The following is a 21436-nucleotide window of genomic DNA, read 5'->3' as shown; positions in this document are numbered from 1 at the left end:
TGTTTATACTACTGTATTTGCATTTAATATATTGATAAATATATAATGACGTGACGCAACGATATGTACGAGTACACTAAGTTTACAGGGTGTCTTGTAGACAGGAGGAGACTGAACTTATGCGTACCCGGGAAAAGTAAGTTATTCGGACAGAAACAGTCAGCTGAGGATTCTTGTGCAAGTATTTGTCTATTTTGTTTTTAAATATCTTAACGGAGATGCTGTTCATGGTATCTGAGGGTAACCTGCTCCAGATATTTACTACCCTGTTGAAGAAGTATTTTGCTTCATGGGATTGGAAACGCTTTCCCATAATTTTGCAGCCATTACTCCTGGTTTGACTCGACCGGTCTATTTCAAAATATTTATTCATGTCTAAGTTGTCATATCCCTTCATGATTTTGAAAACTTCAATAAGGCCCCCTCTTAGCCTGCGTTTCGTTAGACTGAATAATTCAAGTTCCTCAAGGCGTTCCTCATATGATTTGTTTCTCAGCTGTGTTATCATTTTTGTGATTCTTTGCTGTATTTTCTCTAATTTTTCTATATCCTTTCTGCAGTACGGAGACCAGAACTGCACACAATACTCGAGATGGGGGCACATTAGCGAGTTGTGCAAGGCAAGTGTGACTTTTTCCGATTTAAATTCGAAAGTTCTTCCAATAAAACCCACCAACTTGTTTGCAGTTTTAACTGCCTCGGTGCACTGCTTACTCGGTTTTAGGTCATTTGATATTATCACACCAGGATCCTTTTCATTGTCTGTACTTGATAATTGGATATTGTTCATTTTGTAATTCGCATGGACGTTATTACTGTATTTCCATTATGAAGTGCTTGGCATTTTTCTACGTTGAACTTCATTTGCCATTTTTCTGCCCAGCTTGCCAATGTATTAAGGTCATTTTTTCACTGCTGCCACTGTAACGTTGATGTTACTTTATTGGGTATTTTAGCATCGTCAGCAAATTTGGATATTTTACAATTTAAACCCTCATCTATGTCGTTTATGTAGATAATAAAAAGTATGGGTCCAGGTACTGAGCTCCAGGGAACGCCACTAATCACATTACGCCATTTGGATTCCTTTCCGTTTAATAAAGTTTTCGATCTGAAAGCCAGTCTTGTAGCAATTTCTGCGTATTTCCTTTTATTCCCTGGGCTTCTATTTTGCTTATGAGACGCTTGTGAGGAACAGTGTCAAATGCTTTTTGAAAGTCGAGGTAAATTATATCTACTGCTCTTGAGTCATCATATGATTTGTAAACATCATGGAAGAAGTCCAGTAAGTTAGTTAAGCATGAAAGGAAGGGACGGGAAGGAAAGAGAAAGAAGGGATGGATGGATGGATGGAGGGAGGGAGGGAAGGGAAGGGCGGGAGGGAAGGAAGGGAGAGAGGTAAGGGGAAGGGTAGGGGGCAGAACCTTTCCCTCGTAAACCCTTTAGTGGCCACCATAAAAATAAGGCGACTCACTCCTCATACCACCTGTGTGTGTGTGTGTGTGTGTGTGTGTGTGTGTGTGTGTTTGATTTATGTGAATTTGTGTTTTGAATTCATTCGTATGTACTGTATGCATTTGCATGGGTGTGTGTATGTGTATATTTATGTAAGTGTTTATGTACGTATGCTTGCACGTATGAATGTAAACGTATATCTGTGTGTGTGTGTGTGTGTGTGTGTGTGTGTGTGTGTGTGTGTGTGTGTGTGTGTGTGTGTGTGTGTGTGTGTTTTATCTGAGAATGCGATTCAGATGTTTGTATATGTATACTTGCATATGTGTGATTTAGAACGTTTTACGCTGTTTGAATGCCTTTATGTGTGTGTTATAGTGTCTCTCTGTTTGTTTTACGTTTTTGTACAGTATATTTGTATGCCGATGTTTTAGTGTGTGTGTGTGTGTGTGTGTGTGTGTGTGTGTGTGTGTTGTTTTGTATGTGTTTTGTATTTCTAATGGAGTTTGTATGTTAACACCTTCACTACGACACCTGAAAAAAAAATCTTAGACGTCATCGTATTAAAAGGATATCGAGGAGATTTTTAAACCCCTTCACCACGAGTCTCCCAAACTGAATAAAATCATCTGGTGTTAGCTCATAAAATTGATGGGACGTTTTCTTACTTAAGGGGTAACTAGATCATTTAAGCCCTTTCGTGACAAGATCTCACAAACCTATATATATATATATATATCCCTGCTTGTCGTAAAAGGCGACTAAAAGGGTTGGCGGAGGGTTAGTGCCCCTCCCCGGAAAACAACTAACTAAAAAAACAAACAAGAAGCCTCGGACAAGGACTGACCAAACGTTGACGACCCAGGACCGGACAAAGGACTTGGTAATGTGTACATGGAATGTAAGAGGAGCGAATGATGAGGTGAAAGAGAGAGAGATTGTCCAGGTGCTTGAGGATGCGAAAGTGGATGTATGTGGAATAACTGAAACAAAATGGAGAGGAGAAAGTGTGAGAGAATGGGAGTATGGATGGGGTATATGTGCAGGAGTAGATGAGAATGAGAGGGCAAAGGAAGGAGTGTGTATAGTTGTGAGTAAAAGATGGAAGAAGAGCATAAGACAGTATGGATCAGTTGGGTCAAGGATTGTGTGGGTAAAGTTGAAAGTTGGAATACAAATGTGGGCGATTGTGTGTGTGTATGCGCCAACGCAAGATCGTGCTAGAAGAGTGAGAGAAGAGTTCTGGACAAATGTGGAAGTGTGCATGGAAAAGTTTGGAAGGAATGAGAGAGTGTTTTTGATCGGTGATATGAATGGTAAAGTTGGTAATGTGAAGATGGATGGAATAGTTGGTGAGTGGGGTGTGCCTGCTGAGATAGATGAGAATGGGAGTGCGTTAGTGGACATTTGTGCTGGGAGGGGGTTGGTAACAGCCAATACCCTCTTCAGGCATAAAATGATCCACAGGTATACATGGCGAGTGATGAGAAGGGTGGGTGGTGAACTGAATGAAAGGAAGGCAATGATTGATTATGTGTGTGTGGATGAAAGGATGCGAAGATGTGTAAAGGATGCAAGAGTGTATAGAGGTTGGGGGAGGGGACTTTCTGACCACTACTTGGTGGTGGCCAGAATTAGGATGCAAGTAAGATGGAGGACTAGAAGAAGGGAAAGCCGAAAGGAAGGTGTATTTGCAAGGAGAGTGGAAAGGTTACAAGAGGATGAGAAAAAGGCAGAGTATAAGAGAGAAGTGGAGGAACGATTGGGCAAATATGAATTGGAGCAGATGGGAGACGTGGAAGGTGTGTGTAAGATATTTACAGAAGAAATATGTGCAGCATGTGATGTGGTGTGTGGAAGGAAGAGAAGACGGAGGGGGGTGCAAGGAACAGCGTGGTGGACTGAAGAGGTGAAACAGGCTGTGGCACAAAAGAAGAAAGCATACGATGAATGGATGAGAAATAGGGCGTGGAAGAAGTTGAGAGGCGGAAGAGAGAGTTATATGTGGAAAGGAAGAGAGAGGTGAAAAGATTAGTAAGAGAGAGTAAGAAGAGAGTGGATGAGGAATTTGGAAGGAATTTGAGTGTAAAGTGGAGGGACTGTAAGAAAATGTTCTGAGAGAAGTGAAAAGAGTAAGACAGGGTGTAAGTGAAGTTAGCAGGGGAGTGAAAGATAAACATGGTAGATTACTAGTGGAGAAGGAAGAAAAAGTGAGCAGATGGAGAGAACACTTTAAGGAATTGTTGAACGTAGAGGATGGAAGTAATGCGAGTATAAGTGGGTGGGGAATGGCTGGGAGAGGGAGGGAGGTGAGAGGACAGGAGGAAATCAGTAGGATAGAGGTTGTGGAAGCAATGAAGAAAGTTAAATCGGGGAAAGCCCCAGGAATTGATGGAGTGTGTGGTGAGATGCTGAAGCATGGGGGAGAGATAGTAGTAGAATGGATGTGGAAGATGTGCAGATTGGCCTGGGAGGAAGGTAGAGTCCCGGAGGATTGGAAGTCAGGTATAATTATTCCCTTGTACAAAGGAAAAGGGGAAAAAGAAGTGTGTGGTAATCATAGGGGCATTTGTCTTCTTAGTATAATAGGAAAAGTGTATGGTAGGATACTTATAGACAGAGTTAGAGAAAGAACAGAGAAATTAGTTGGAGAAGAACAGGGAGGCTTTAGGAAGGGAAGAGGTTGTGTAGATCAGATATTCATTCTTAGATCTTTAGTGGAAAAGTTTCTAGAGGAAGGAAAGAAGTTGTATGCGGCTTTCATGGATTTGGAGAAAGCATATGACAGGGTGGATAGACAAGGATTGTGGAAAGTGTTAAGAATATATGGAGTAGATGGGAAGTTGTTGAATGCTGTGAAGAGTATGTACGATGGTGCAAAGGCTGCAGTGCGTGTGGATGGTGAACTAAGTGAATTTTTCTCTTTGAAAGTTGGTTTGAAACAAGGATGTGTCATGTCTCCATGGTTGTTCAATCTGTACATGGATGGGGTAATAAAAGAGGTACAAGGTAGGGTAGTGGATGTTGGAGTGGCCCTGGTGAGAGAGGATAGTGTTTGGAAACTCCCTGTACTGTTGTTTGCAGATGATACTGTGTTGTTGAGTGAAGATGAAGGGGAGCTGCAAGGCTTGGTGGATGTGTTTGAGAGAGTGTGTAAGAAACGGAACCTAAAGGTGAATGTAGGGAAGAGTAAAGTGATGGTCTTTGAGAGAGGTGAAGTCAGTGAATGTATAGCGAGGTTGGATGGTGAGGAATTGGAAAATGTGAGTACGTTTAAGTATTTGGGTAGTGTGATGAGTAAGGATGGAGGTTTGGAGGGTGAAGTGCTTGAAAGGGTACAGCAGGGAAGAAAGGTTGCTGGTTCCTTGAACGCAGTGATAAGAAACAGGGAAGTGAGCATGGAAGTAAAAAAGTTACTACATGACAGTATTGTGATACCAACTCTAACGTACGGAAGTGAAGCTTGGACAATGTTGGAAGGACACAAGTCAAGAGTGAGAGCAGTGGAAATGAGTTATTTAAGAGGAGCCTGTGGAGTCACGTGGAGAGACAGGCTGACAAATGAGGATATAAAGGAGCGTTGTGGTGTTGATGTGGATGTGATAGGAAGCGTTGTGAGGAACACACTGAGGTGGTTTGGCCATGTGGAGAGGATGGAGGGTGAAAGACTGACGAAGAGAGTGTATGTGAGTGAGGTGGAGGGTGGAAGAGGGAGGGGGAGACCGAGGATGAGATGGAGGGAGGGGGTGGAGAGGTATATGAGAGAGGGGGTGTGAGTTGGGAGCAGGGTAGTGAAATGGCGGGGGACAGGGCGACTTGGAGGCGATTTGTTTGTGGCCACCCCAAACGGGATTGAGGCGTCTGGCAATAGATATATATATATATATATATATATATATATATATATATATATATATATATATATATATATATATATATATATATATATATATCATAATCTTACTGAAATCGTCTGGTCCTGTCTAGAGTAATGTTGTATATATCTTTGTACTTAGGGTGTTATTGGACCTTGCCTGACTCCCTTCACTATGAAAATCTTTACCAAAATCGAATAGAATGGTTTCGGGTTGGCATGAAGAATAAAAGTCATAGTCGTAGCGAAAAAGTTTTTATATAGGCTATAGTCTCCAAGTTATGAGCTCTTGGTAAGAGATAAGGATAATATTGATGTCACACATGTGAGTGTGGCTGAAGCATTTACTAAAGGTAACGTAATGTAAATAGCGACGTTTTACTCTATTTCTGTGTGCGTGCTCCATTTTCATATACCTACCAAAGAAAACGAAGTAGAGGAGTATCTTTGAAGAGAAACTAGGGAATAAGTAGTTACTATTTCGTGCTGAAGCCTGCAAGATCCTGAGACCTTTTTAGCCGAATGATGTTTTTCCTGCTGTCTCCCGATGATATTATTAACTTTATGGTAGACTTTTAACTGAGGGCTTCAGCCTTCTCCCTGCTGCTTAAAAAGTTATTCACAATAATCATAAGAAATCGAAATAGTCCTACACAAGATGCCAATCAGCCAAAAAAAACAGGCCGGATTTCGTAGTGTTTACTCGACAACAAATCATGCAGAGTTATTAAATAGGAGCCTGAGAAAGCTTTGTAATACAGGACACTTTTGCGCGTCACATTTTTATCGATTGTAACAAAGCAGGTTATTCATATGAAACAGCAGTGCTAATTAAAGCAATCTGAGGTAAATAAGTGTGGAAGAAACTTATAAAGTATTGGATGTTGTTTGCACAGAGAGTACGGACATCAAAACTCCATGAGGACAGCTGGAATATATCCTAACAGTAGAGGTGTTAAACAAGGAGACAGTTTTACCCAGACTGGTCACTTTAGCCTTATAGGACGTGTTTAGATATTTAGACTGGAGTGGTGAAGGAAATGACGCAAAGTTGAGTGACTGAACAGCTTTAGATTTGCAAACGATATCGTTCTTTGCACTGAAGCAAAGGAGGAAATACTAGCTGACCTGAACCTGGAGAGTCTGATGATCAGTTTGGGAAGTGAATTGAAGACGACGAAGGCTATATTAACAGGCATCTTTAGTCCCACCTAGTAAAAACAGGTGATGGCAAATTAGAGTGTGTTGAATTGTACATAATTATTAACCTGAGGCAAGCAGTTCGGACAGTCCCTGTTCAAGACAAGGGACTCAAACAAAACAGGGGAATGGAATGAAGGACCTCTGGTAAACTACATAACTACATGAACGATAAACAATTACTATGTCAGAAAAGACGGTTTCATAAATCACCGCCATTCGTGTTTCAATTTATTGGTCGGAAACATGGAACTAAAAATAAAAAAACTTGGAACATAAGCTTAGGAGTGTTCTGAGAGGAAGGGCAAGGATAGTGTTAGTTATATATCATATGAAAGAGATAAAAAGAGAGGTCCTGGAACAGACGAAAGAAGAATAGGCAATACCTACAGTAAAATAAATAAATATTTAATGGATAACAAATAAATGAAATAAAAGCATTTAGGTGGCCAAATGTTAATGGCCCGCCAATATGTTCTTGGCTAAAGTACAGGCTACCTACAAACTAAATTTAAAGAAAATTCACAAACTCTACAGAACTCAGTAAAACTCTACGGATTCAGTAACAGCGTTTCACAAAAAGTCAATCCATATTAAACAATACACAGTATGGCGGCTGGCACTTGATTCTTTGATCAAACCTTTACCAAATGTAATAGACTTCTGCACATCCACATAGTTGCTATTTCCTAAGGGTGTGGTGAAAATTTGTCCACAAATTTTTGTCCACAAATTTTCGAGACATTTTGGTAACAGATACACACACACACACACACACACACACACACACACACACACACACACACACACACACACACACACACACACACACCAAACTATATATATCGTCTCGCCTTGCTAAAGGCGGGAGATAACAAATGTGGGCATATTATGTCCTTTGGAGAACAGATAATAGCTGAACACCCAGGGTCAGAGATGAAATGAGAACAAGAGGAGGACAGAGAACAGACGGCGAGGTAAGATTCGGAGAGTTGCTGGGATGGGCTGGAACAGGTTAGCAGTTGATAAATCAGCGTGGAAAAAAATGGGAGAGGCTTTTGTGCTGCAGCTGACCGACACCGGCTGCTATTAATTAACTCCCTCAGTACTAAAAATCCTTCCTGAGTTGAACAAATATCGTCTGTGGTACCAAAACTAAAATGAACAAGAAGGTGCACTCAGAGACTGGAACACATATGTCCATTTTCATTAAAGGTAAAACTTTTGACTTTGCCTTGTGACGCTAATGTTCAACCAATTTTTTTCCAAACTGAATACTCCATCCATGCGTTACCCTCGGCCATCCCACCAAATTTGGTCCAAATCGGATAAAAGGTGTTCAAGTTTATCTTGTCTTACAACCTTAAACTTTAGCCTGCTGTTCTCAAAATAGAATCTCTTCATCCTTCCCTGGCCCTCAATATTTCCACTGGGTCTGGTCCGTATGGAACAAAGCTTGTTTAAGTTACAGCGTCTTTGACATATTGTTCACAAAATCGAATCACTTCATTCTTGCATTTGCCTCAGCCCATCCAGCAAATTTTGTCTAAATCGAATCAAAAGTGATTAAGTTGTGTATAAATATGTTTTGTAGCTGTTTGTTATTTCAATTTTCCCCCAGTTGCCGATGCATGTTTCTGCTTAGTGTATTTATATGTAAAACTACCATCTTTAAGCCGGGTTCGCTCAATATTTTAATGTACTTTGTTACTTTGAATGGAATATGTTATTAAGTTGGATGATTCAGTGAGAAATTCTGTGATGCTACCCAGTAAGGATGTTACACAAGTGCTAGTGTTGTTATTCTGATGGCTCCGATGCGCCCACCCTGTAACATTACCAAAGAATAATCCCACAGAACATCCAACTACAAAGGTTTCAAATCGCTTGAAGCCCTTAGCTTTGAGTCCTGAAATTTCTGTACGCAAAATAATCATCGATGCAGCTTAAAGTTAATAAAAAAAAGTTAAGACACAATCCCCCAAAACCCTGTTTCTCCACATATTTCTTTTTCTTCTTCACCTTCTTCTGCCTTCTTAGAACGGCTTACCTGTAAAGTGAAATCACCAGTCACTTCTTTTTTTTTCATCAAGGGGTTTAATTCTCCACTGGTATAACATGACACCGATATAAAGTCAAAGGTCATATTATGTTGGGGAAAGTTCAGCTTCTACAATTTTGATCCGATGTAGACCAAACTTGGAGGGAGGACTGAAGGGCAGGAAAGGATGAAGTTGTTCAGTTTCGAAAACAGTCGGTCAAGAAAAGTCAAAGTTTTGTCTCCTTAACTCAAAAGTTTTATATTATTTTGATATCAAACCCGTTGGAAGAGGTTAAGGCAACACTAAGATGAATTGATTCAATTTTGAGAACAACAAGGTCACAGGGCAATATCAGCTTAAAACCTTTTTAACACATTTCGATCAAACTTAACGGAGGGACTGACGGCCTTGCAAGGATGAAGTATGTCAAGTTTAAGAACAGCTGATGAAAGGTCAAGGTTACAGGGCAGGGTCATAAGTTTGGTCTTAGATGTTGTGGCCGCTGAGGACTCCATTTTGTAATTCTCTCCAGACAGTTTTTTTCGGCTCGAGGGATACTTTTTAAACGGAACGAGGTAAATTAGAGCCCCCACTAACCCCTTCACTACTGTGACGCTGTCAAATAACTTTGAAAATTTTATATATATATATATACTGTATATATATATATATATATATATATATATATATATATATATATATATATATATATATATATATATATATATATATAGTGTATGCCTGTGTGCGTGTTTTATATAGATAGATAGATAGATACACTGGTAGATTTACATATCTAGATACTGATACAGATAGATAGATAGATTGATAGATATAGATAGATAGATAGATAGATAAATATATATGAGTGAGAGAAAGAGATTCGGCCTTTCTTTGGGATTGCCATGATGGATCACTACTACTGGCAGCGTTGAAATATCATATTCTCCGTCAACGAAGGAATGCCATTTTTTCTTAATCGCTGCTAGGATGCAAACTAGGACAGTTTCCGGAAAATTTTTTGGGGGTTAAAGCACGCTCGAATCGGTCCTTAACAACTGCTTTTGGAGTTTATTGATAGTTCATACCATTTTTTGCGTCTTGCTTGGCACAGATTTCGCACTGGAGACAGACATGAACTTTGAATCAGATATGAGTATTGCATACTGTGTGTCACGTTCTGCCTGCTCCTGTATGTCGTGTTTATGGGTATTCCGGCAAGACATAGGTACGCGTTGACATTCGGTTTCTCGATTTTTTTTTTTTTTTAAATTTAATCGCACACCAAAGAGTACATAACAATTAGTTTTGGAGACTGATATCCCATACCGTTCTTGCGTGCTGCTTTACACAAAGTTCACATCTCAGACAGACAGATGGACGGATGGACATACAGACACGAAATGGAAGATTACAGTTACATGTACGACTAAGTATACTTCAATATAATGCTTTGTCCTGCTCCTCTGTGCCATACTTACGGATATTCCAGCACGGCGTAGGCACACTGTCAACTTTTACAGGAAATTTTTTGGCTTAAATCGCACATACAAGGGATTTTATTAACTTTTATTATAGGCACATACTGGGCTTTTCCTTTTCCTTTCTTTCTTTTTTTTTTTTTTTTTTTTTTTTTGCCTGTAGCACAATCCAAAGGGCTCATAGAAACATATACTTCTGAAGTTTTTCGATATCTCCTACTATTTTTGCGTGATGCCCCCGTAAACTGCAGACAGCAATAGGCAGACACGGCCTTAGGGTTATAGAATTAGATAAACACAGTACCGGTATGTGTTTTTATGTGTGTAATGGCTTACCCTTCCCCCCCCCCCACGTGTCATACTTACGGCTATTCCGACATGACGCAGGTACGCCTGGCATATAGCGCACTCCAAAAACTCCTTAACAACTCACGTTTTTGGAGGTTGTTGATGGTTCATCATTTGTGCGTCATGCCCGCCATGCTCAGCACAACGGCTATTCTGGCACGACGCAGGCAAGTACTCGACTAATCATTTTTTTTTTTTTTTTTCTAAATGACAACAGACTCCAAAGGGACCATAACAGCATTTCCTTTTAGAGTTTTTAACATCTCATACATGTGATGTTCCGCACAACCTTTGCATTCCAGTAAGTAAGACAGACAGCATACGAAAGCTCTGTGATATTTTATATATATATATATATATATATATATATATATATATATATATAGGGTTGACAACAAATGCACACACACACACACACACACACACACACACACACACACACACACACACAAACACACACACACACACACACACACACACACACACACACACACACAGCCCAACATAGTTCCAATCTGTATACATGTACACTTGCGTGAAGATAGTCACACTTCTACGCACATCTTTAAACATAAACATGTGAACATATACATATATTCACACTCATATACCACAAATGTTTACCTGTACACAATCTCTCTCTCTCTCTCTCTCTCTCTCTCTCTCTCTCTCTCTCTCTCTCTCTCTCCTCAGGGACAATGTTGACGTTGGCGATAATGCAATTTTTTTTTTTTTTTTACTAAATCAGCCCATTGCTTTAATTTGATAATTATGTATATATATTTTCTCTCTAAGGCGAGGGGAAAGTTACCATTCTCTGTGTCAGTTCAGAAGCAAATTAGAGCTTTTTTTTTTTTTTTTACCTTCGTAAGATTCAGTCATGACCTTTTGCAGCAACTTTCAGTAAGAAACTTTTTTCTTCTGCATAGGTTACTATTATTAGTTTTTGGTAAAAGTTTACACAAGAATTTTTTTTTTTTCTTAAAACTCGCTGGTTTGAGTTTAATTTACCTGATGATTCTCGTAAATGTAATATATATATATATATATATATATATATATATATATATATATATATATATATATATATATATATATATATATATATATATATATATATATATATATATATATATATATATACTGTATATATACGGTATACACAATTCCGGTTTGTAGTTTTGTGTGTATATACAGTATGTGTTATACCTTTTACAGTTTGGTCCTGCTAGTATCAGATTACATATAATACACAAATGTATTGCATAACTCTAATGCATTTCGGGTATATGATTATAGCTTCAGTCCACGAACTTATATCGTTTATAGGTAAATCCTCAGGCCTCAGTGGGATTTATATAGCCATTCTCACCCATGAAACGGCACGTAATACAGACATCTCTTGATCTGAATAAACTCGTCTGGCAGTTGCCAGAATTTTATTAAATTTGACGTTTGTGCTGAATTTCTGTAGGATATTTATTTTTGGTTGTTGCCAGCCGATTACATTCATCTGAAGGGAAGTCCCCAGTATTTAGTGAATTACACACACACACACACACACACACACACACACACACACACAGAAGCAAGTGCACTTTTCTACACTCGAGTGTAAATTCTGCAGAGTCATGGTGCAAATGAGTGAGTGGGAGCATGCAACACCGCTACCCCCACCCCCTCAGCTGCCACTGTTGCAGCAGAGGGGGAGGGGAGGGGAGAGGGAGGTGTTGCAGCAAGGGGAAAGGGGAGGGGGGAGAGAGAGAGATGTTGCAGGAAGGAGCAGGGGCGGGGAGAGGGAGGTGTTGCAGCAGGAGTCAGGGGAGGGGAGAGGGAGGTGTTGCAGCGGGGGGAAAGAGGCAGTGGAGGGTGGAAGAGGAAAGGGATTAAGTGGAAGATTAAAGAGAGGGGAAAACAATAGAGGCGAGAGGGAAGGAGGTGGATGGGTAGAGGGAAGAGAAAAAGAGAAAGGATAGAGAAAAAGGAGACAGGAAGGGGTAAGGGGAGAAAGGGAGGACAGGAGGAGGAAGAAAAAAGCGAAACAGAAGAAAAGTGAGAGAAAAGGGAAGGAGAGGGAATAAAGGGCCGGAAGGAAAGAGAATGCCTAGAGAGTGAGAGAAAGGAGGAGAAAGGAGAAGGGGAAAGAATGGAGAGAGAGAGAGAGAGAGAGAGAGAGAGAGAGAGAGAGAGAGAGAGAGAGAGAGAGAGAAGCGTGGATGGACATTCTCGAAACCTACTGTATAAAACTAATTCCTAAAGAAGGTGTGTGGCAAGACCTACCGCGTCGTTTTGTTGTATAAGTACTCTGTATACCTTAACAACAATAAATATTCAATTGTCATCAATCACCGAAACATTAGATTCTCTCTCTCTCTCTCTCTCTTCTCTCTCTCTCTCTCTCTCTCTGTATATATGTATGAATATATATATATATATATATATATATATATATATATATATATATATATATATATATATCATCATTCATTCATTCATTCATCAACCAATCCTACATTGCCCCATGAGGAGCGTAGAAGCCCGAGGCTAGGCAGTTGGTCCCGACATTTAAGATGAGAGTGACCAGCCTCACTCATCCCTGAGTGGCATTACATGAGCAATCAACCCTAACCATCCGTTGGATATGAACCTTCACCGGCTCAATCCGACTGGAACGCAATAATTACCCACTAAACCACCAGTGTAGTAAATGGTTTCCTTGTGTACAGGAAATCATTTGGCTTGTCACACAGTGTAGAGTCACCCACAGGCAGAAGGAAGAGGAGAGAATGAAGGAATGAAAGACAGAAGAGGGAGTGTAAAGTTACCCGTAGGCAGAAGGACAAGGAAAGAACGAACGAAAGGAAGACAGAAGAGGATGGAAGGAAAGAAGGATGGATGAGAGGAAAGGGCAGACACCCGACAGCAGCACTACATCGAGTGAGTGGATGGTGAGCGCCCCCACCTACCACCATATATATATATATATATATATATATATATATATATATATATATATATATATATATATATATATATATATATATATATATATATATATATATATATATATATATATATATATAAAATTGAAAATGTATATCTATGTTCTGTACTGTATATGCTGGAAATTTTAACTGTGTACATTGGTGTGTAAGTCTGTATATCTATGTTTTTTTGTAGTTCGGTGTGTGCATCCCAGTTGGTGTTTGGATATAATTACGAACGAGCGAACGAACGATGTTAATTTCCAGTAAAGTTTCGAAATGGGCGGCCCGCCCGCATATTTCCTTCTGTATTGCGGTTCAGCACCGCCGCCCTCAGCCAGGCAGCCCTAGTGGGATAGGTTAACGCTAGGCTAGGTTGAGTTAGGTTAGGTGAGGAAACAGGTAAATTTGTCCGGGAAACACGTTGAGCATATTTCCGTGAAAAACCTATGGTTAATTTATGGGGTCGTTCCTGGCTGACGTTCCTGGTAGTGGTGCTGAACGTGAATACAGTTGGAAATGCGGCCCGGCCCGACCCAATCGTCACGCCAAGCAGAAGCTAATAACTTTATTCCTGAGTAGAGTTGAATTTCTTTCCGCATGCGATACATTCATTCAGTAAATTTTGTTGTCAGCTAAAAACTCACTCATAAAGGCGAAGGAACCCCTTGGTACCTCGAGTTTTCCGAGGGAGTGTTCGGTTCCAATCGGTAAACGCCTCAATTACGGAATCAAATTTTATAAAGATTTTTCGTCCTTACACTGTGTTTTTTGGTATCAACTCTATCAATTAAATATCTGAGATTCCGCCTATAATTTTATATCAGAAGGAAATTGTGATAACCTGGTGGTCGCTCGCTCGGCACGCGCTCATAAAGTCACTTTACTGGTTTTATTCGCTATATTTGTGTATGTACTGATATACAGTGTGTGTGTGTGTGTGTGTGTGTGTGTGTGTGTGTGTGTGTGTGTGTGTGTGTGTGTGTGTGTGTGTGTGTTAACAAAGTAACTCAGAAAGTTCCACTCGGTGGAAGTGTTAACGGGTAGCCGTTGAGTACACCCACTGTTTTTGAAGAACATTAGTTCAAAGGTCAGGGTCAGATGGCCTGGTCAAACGTTGGCCCAGTAAAATCGAAGAGCAGTTTTTATCTAATTTTTACCAAACTTAGGGAACGGACTGACGGTAGGGCGTGCTTGGAGTAATTTATTTTGGGAATAATCAGTCGAAGGTCAAGCTCATAGGACAAGGTCAAAGTTCGACCCATATGTGTGATTGTTAACGAAGTACCATAACTCATACAATTATAGTCCGATATTATCCAAACTTGATGGGCTTGTGGAGGGTCAGGTGAGAAGTAAAACTGCTGCTTTTGAGAACAACAGATTAAAGGTGAAGGTCACAGAACAACGTCAACTTAATAGTTTTTATCTGGAGTAGAACAAACTTTGAGGAACAGTTGAAAAAACGGCAAGAATAACAAAATTCAATTTTGATCACAATCAAAGGCCAAGGTCACAGGGGAAGGTCGAAGATGAAGGCTACAAGGCAAGGGCGCAGTTTTTAATTCTGATTCGATCCAAGACTAGTGGACGCGTTAAGTGCCAGGCAAGCACAAAGGGATTCAGTTTTGTGAACAATCCGCCGAATGTCAAGATTAGGAGGCCAAGTTAATTTTTTACCGTGTGTCTGTGTGTAAACTCTGATAAACAGCTTTGGTCTGATCTGATTAAACCTTGAAGGAGACCTGAGGATCACCCGAAAAGTTGACCAATTGATTTTGAGGAATTCGATTGTAAGAATTATCAGTCAAAGGTCAAGATCACTGGGCACAGCCGGCTCAGATATTTTTTATTTCATCTGAACCAAAGTTAATGGAAGAAATAAGGCTTAGGTTAGAATAATGTAATTCGGTTTTAAGAGTTACCTGTTGAAGGTCTGGGTCACAGGGCAAAGTAATATATTCGGCCCTGGGACCAATTAGTGGTCACGGGTGTTGCACTCTCTGTTTCCGTATTATTATTATTATTATTATTATTATTATTATCATCATCTCAGTCGCTTTCATTTTTCATATTATCAAACTGATACTTCATTTTTTAATTTATTTTCTCAGTTGTCCATCTCACTTCCTCTCATCCCTCTTTCCTCGTCTTCCTTATAATACATTTAGCACATTCAGTACGAGGAGCTTCTCCTAAGCTGACTAAAATGAAAAAGTCCCCAGTCTGAACAGATTAATGAATATTGTTTTTAATCCTCTCAGCCTGAATTTCCTAAGCTGAACTAAAAACCTGTAATATCGTCAGCTTAGGAGATTTTCTAGCATGTTTTCCTAAGCAGCTTATTTTGTTTCTTATACCGTAATAGTCTCAGGTGTTATTTATAGTTAATTTCTGTACTGACATAGTTTATATAAATATCTCTGACAAGAATATTAACATGCCATACGCAGTAATTATCTGGTAAGGAAGAGGTGATAGAAGGCCTACTAGGCTGGCAAGAATTAGAAGCCCTTAGAACACGACTGAACGCTAGGGTGGAGGGGATGTACACACAGAAGTCACGTAGAACCTTACTATAATCATGGGATGGCAGACAAAACAGAAGGAAAGAGCACGTCCTAGATCTCCACGAAAGTCTTAGCCCTTTCACTGTGATGACTTATGTTCATATGATTAGTTCGCTTTGGTGGAATTTCTATGTACTGAAGTGTTAATAGTGTGTAAATATCCAGCCTAGGGTAACCATTGTATCTAACTTCAGTCAGGTGAAATATGCACATTTTTGCAGCAGTAGGTTTGGTGGTGTGAGTCAAAGTGCAGCGAAGGTGGCCAGGTGTAACTCAGCACGCCCAGTATCACCACATTTGTCTTTTATGCCCACATACCACCAGCCTCATTAGCACCGAGAATCACAAGTATTTTACTGGTCCATTCTTGCCATTCCCAGGCGATACGGTTCAATCTAGGAGAGGTCTCTCTTACTGGATGTGTTAATAAGGGTTGTATATAAGCTCTTCAGGTCAAAAAGTCCCTCAGAAGCAAAGCAAAATTGTCTGGCGGTTGCAAAGATAAGATACGTAATGCTTCCTGGGATTGCAGAAATTAAACCCTCATTAACAGGGACTCATATAACTTGGACAAAATTGTCTGGTTGTGGTAAAGCAAGTTTCACTGAAGAAGGATACTCAAGCTTGATTTAAAATGTGTTTGTCAGTGATCGTACTTAAATTATACTGGTAATCCTTTCATGGTGATGGCGCAAAAGGTTTAACCTCAATCACGGAGACAGCCAAAGGTTTTCCATTTCACTGCTGGAGATTAATGTCAGCAGAATTTTAATGAACAGCGTGCGTGTACAGTCGGGGTCAAACGTTTGCTTGCTGTTCCACCGCGACTGCTTTATCATTAGGACATTTCCATCACTTTTCTCCCTGACTTATCAATAGGAGAATCGTTTATAGTCAAAGAAATAAACCAAGCATCTCTGAGCTTAGGAATATTAACCACCAAAGGAGAGTGAGAAATAGAACAGGTAAAATACTAGACAGAGAAATAGCCCAAGCCTCTCTTAAGTTACAAAAGAAACTGAGCTTAGGTATATTAACCACCAAAGGAGAATGAGGAATGGAGGTAAAATACTAGACAGAGAAATATACCAAGCCTTTCCTAAGTTATGATTATCAGCCAGCAGAGGAGAGTAAGAAGTAGAATAGATGAAATTTGCGACGAACATTTGTCTGACTGTAGCAGCGGCAGGGCTACCTCCATGCACATGACAGAACAATAAGGAGTGGGCAGCACTTGCCAAACATCTAATAAATCGCGTACCTTAATCAGACAACAAATGAAGAACCGGTAACAATCGCAGTAACAAAGGCCAGACTCATAAACAAACTTTCGCTGAATTCCATGTCGTAGGTATTATTTTTTTATATACTTATTTATTTTTCCCAGAAAGAACAGGGAAGCGAGCGCGCAGAGTCGTCCCATACCTCCTGTGTCTTTTACAGGAAATAATATCTTAGCTACAAGAGAAAAAATCATCGTAGTATATCACCGTCTTCCACAGTCAGAACAAGGAGGGTGCATAATGGTCCCGAGTCTACAGCTCTTCTTAAAAAAAAAAAAATAATAATTTAAAAAAAAGAACAATCGACTGGGATGTATCATAAATATCTTGGGGAATCCCATGCCAGTCCCATATGACCCCTTGTAAGACGCAGGGGCCCAAGGCTAGGCTGTCGTAGTCCACAGCTCATAACCCTTTCAGTAACTAATGGTTTATTTTCTGTTGATACTGCCAAACGGTTTTTATGATCTTAGGAATGACCTCCTCCACTCACACGGTTAGCAAAGTGTCCACCCTAAAGTAAATTACGGCAAAACTAAAAACAGGAAAAAAAAAAAAAAAAAAGATTATATTAGTCACCCAGTATAGTCATGTATAAAAATCTGTAATGACGTATATACCACAATAACTGAAAGGTAAATTAAGAGTAACGATGATTTTTAAAAAGTAAAATAAATTCATCGACTCTAAAACTATGTCATAAGCAAAAAACGAGAATAAGATAAACACTGGTAACAGAAACGTAAGTCACCCATCTCATCATCCTCAAGGCTGGAAGGAAAGTGAGGTATATTGAAAAATTCAGGATTAACTTACAATATGACACTGCATGTGGGATGTAAAAATATAATGCCACCACCTCCATCTATAGAAACTTGGAAAGTATATTGACAAAATATACACAAGAGGAAATAAAATAAACTTCCTTCTTCATCTAGAAACCCTGGAAAAGTAGAAACTGACTAACGAAATAAGTGCAGTATTGTAAAAGTCATGAATACTTTTAATTTGTTAAAGTCAGGAATTGCTTTAAAACTGTTGATAAATGTAAAAATAAAAATCAATAGGATTATATTGATCACCTACCCACAGCCTATGAAATCTTGTAATAACGTAATAACTGACGACAGACGAATCATGTCATAGTCGAGGCAATACTAGTTACCCACAGACGATTATTCGCAGCTAAGAGAGATTATAGGAGCTGAGTGTTAATACTGGCACCATTAACCCTTTCACGGTTGGAACAACTCTTAGTGTTCTCTCCCATCTAACGTCAAACAATTGTATTCAGCCGAGAGTGAGTCACTGAAGCCTGTAAGTGTTAAGATAAAGGAAAGAAAATGATAAAAGACACTCACCTCTTTCACCCACTCCCTCAAATTCGTGGCATCTTCTTCGGGCGTGAAGGCAAAGGGTGAAGGCTGGAGGAGGAGGAGGGAGCAGTACAGCAGCCCGCCCACCACCCACAACCTCCATCCGCCCACGCTCACACCCCGGAATGGGCGGGAGAGGGCACGAAAGAGGTGATTTTGGTTTTTTCTCTGGGCACGCGTCAGTCTGATTTGCGAGCTCCATTTTCTTACTCCATTTTCTGAGCGTTGTCCATCGATTCGTACTTCGTTTTCTCCTCTTCTTATGTTTATCATTGCGTTTATTGTGCTAATTCCTGCATTTGTTCCTGCTTTATAACTTCCCCTTTCTTCTGCCATACCTCTTTCTTCGTGTCTCGAGTTGATTCTGTTAATTCTGTCGTTACTAAAGGTCATTGTTTCATTTTGTCTTCCGTTTTGAGTGTATCTTCCTTCATACGTCGCCTCATTTTCTGTATTTCTTCCCAAGTCTATTTCCTCATATTCTTCTTCCTTCTTCTTGCCTTCTCCTCCACTTTTTGCTTCGTTTTTTCTCCTCCCTCCCTCCTTTCCTCCACTTTCTCTCTCCATATCTCCGTTTCTTCCTTTCATTCCTCCCGCACTTTCTCTTTCGCCACTGTCCATGTCGCTAGTTCAGGAAATTTAGTTTTTATTATCTCATCTTTTGCTGTGGAGTAGAAGGATTATTATTATTATTATTATTATTATTATTATTACTATTATTATTATCATTATTATTATTATTTACTACAACAACAACAACTACTACTACTACTACTACTACTACTACTACTACTATTATTATTATTATTATTATTATTATTATTCTATGTAGGCTACCCTAAATCTTTCTACCTGTATTTTTACATTTATTTACATAGGTTTCGTTATTTTAATTTAACTTTTGTATATTCTTTTCGCTTGTATTTTACTTACTTATATTTCATTCATTATGGTTTTTGGTTAATTCATGTACGTTTACTTTTTAATACAATTTTTTTTTTTCTTCCAAACTTATCTATCTATCTATATAGCTAGGCTGCTTCCCCCAAGGAAAGGGAGGTAGTCGAGACAGGACGACACACTCCCCATTTACTCATCCATGGGGAGTGTGTCGTCCTGTCTCGGCTACCTCCCTTTCCTTGGGGGAAGCAGCCTAGGTATATAGATAGATAGATAAGTTTGGAAGAAAAAAAAAATGTATTAAAAATTTATAATCTATTCATTTTTTTTCACAGTGGAATAGGAAAAGTTATCACTATTTTTATTTGTTTACAGAAATATTATACAATTATTATTTAAATACATGTAAGATTCATCTGTAGTATTTTACTAAATATGTTTGCTATTTTTCCAAGTATTAATGTCACTTTAAAAATTAGGAATGTAATTAACCCCTTCACAACGATGCTATTATCCAAGTTGAACATAGTCATCTGTCGGTAGCGGGAATAGAAGCTAGTATACATAGTGAAGGGTTCTAATTCTGGCCTAGTATTTCGGTGTCACTTTAATTTTCTTTATGCGAGTTTTCCTTCACTCTTATGTACACATCTACCTGCATCGATCTATTTGTGCATGTCTAATTGTTGCCAGACGCGCAATCCCGGAGTTCATCCAGAGTGATCACGAACAAAACACATCCTCCAAACGTCTCTGTTCATTTTCCCTAACTTTTTATTTGACCCGTGCTGGTGGAGAAGGAGTGGGTGGTATGGTTTCGTCGCCGTGTTAGTGTTAGTGTGTGTGTGTGTGTGTGTGTGTGTGTGTGTGTGTGTGTGTGTAAGCAAAATAACTCAGTTTTCATCCAGTTTTGGCCAGTCTTGGTAGGACTCAAGGCCAACCACGAATTATTTTTATTTTTTTACTTTTTGGGCAAGTAGGTCATGGGTCTAGATCACACAGGACTTGGTCAAAGTTTGTCCTTCCAAGGTTAACTTATGCAATTTTTATCAGATTTAATCCAAACTTGGTGGAAAGGTTGAATGTATCTTGAAAATAAGCTAAGTCATATTCACTGGGTAAGGTCAAAGTTTGACCCATGTGTCTATGTGTGAACAATATTGAACTTAATTTGAACAAAACTTAATGGAAGGGTTGATGATCAGCCAATGAGTTAAGCTGCTGGTTTTTAGAACAATACGTCAAAGGTCAAGGTAACATGGGAAGGTAAACTTAAAGTTTTTGTTCGATTTAGTCCAAACTTTGCGGAAAGGTTCATGGTAAAGCAGGATAAACGGATTAGATTTTGAGAGCAAATGGTCAAAAGTAAAGACGCTGGGAAAGGTCAAAGTTCAAGGCCACGTGGTAAAGTCAACTTGCATTGTTTTTATCCACTTTACACCCAACTTGATGAAATAGTTAAGGGTCAGGCAAATATAAGATAATTCGATTGTGAGAGCAACAGTTGGAAGGTCAGTCACAGGGTAAAATCAGTTGTTCGTCCCTAAGACCAACTAGTGAGCATGGATGTTGCACTTTCTGAGTGCTCCAGGCTTTTATGTATTATTGTTTGATTAAATCTGTATATAAAATCAATCAAAGAATATATATATATATATATATATATATATATATATATATATATATATATATATATATATATATATATATATATATATATATTATTCATTATCTCCGTTTTTAATTGCGCTGAGTTCTTTACCACTTCTTATGTATGTTGTAACTGTAAGAAAAAGTAGACTGAGAACGAGGTGGAGGGAAAGTATTGGTATAAGAAGGAGGGTGGTTAAGGCCGCGGCCACATCAAGTGCTGTCTGGTGCTGGTGGGTGTGGGCGGGAGGTCTGTGCCATCTTAAGCCACAGGTC

At 39.3% G+C, this 21436-nt stretch overlaps 1 protein-coding gene across 1 annotated transcript in view; it reads right to left on the bottom strand.

Moving 5' to 3' along the window:
- LOC145417531 (carbohydrate sulfotransferase 11-like) overlaps positions 1-18883 on the bottom strand; it is a 104426-nt gene extending 85543 nt beyond the window's left edge. The window contains exon 1 of the mRNA XM_080286241.1: positions 18596-18883. Within this exon, the coding sequence (XP_080142367.1) occupies positions 18596-18883 (288 nt within the window). The remainder of the gene's footprint in view (positions 1-18595) is intronic.
- Between the last annotated feature and the right edge of the window lie 2553 nt (positions 18884-21436).

Source organism: Coenobita brevimanus, chromosome 110 (genome assembly GCF_032717465.1).
Source record: "Coenobita brevimanus isolate Jiangsu-jjx chromosome 110, ASM3271746v2, whole genome shotgun sequence".
NCBI classification, from domain to species: Eukaryota; Metazoa; Arthropoda; class Malacostraca; order Decapoda; family Coenobitidae; genus Coenobita; species Coenobita brevimanus.
The sequence above is the reverse complement of the archived record's forward strand: the minus strand, read 5'-3'. Positions and strand labels throughout refer to the sequence as shown.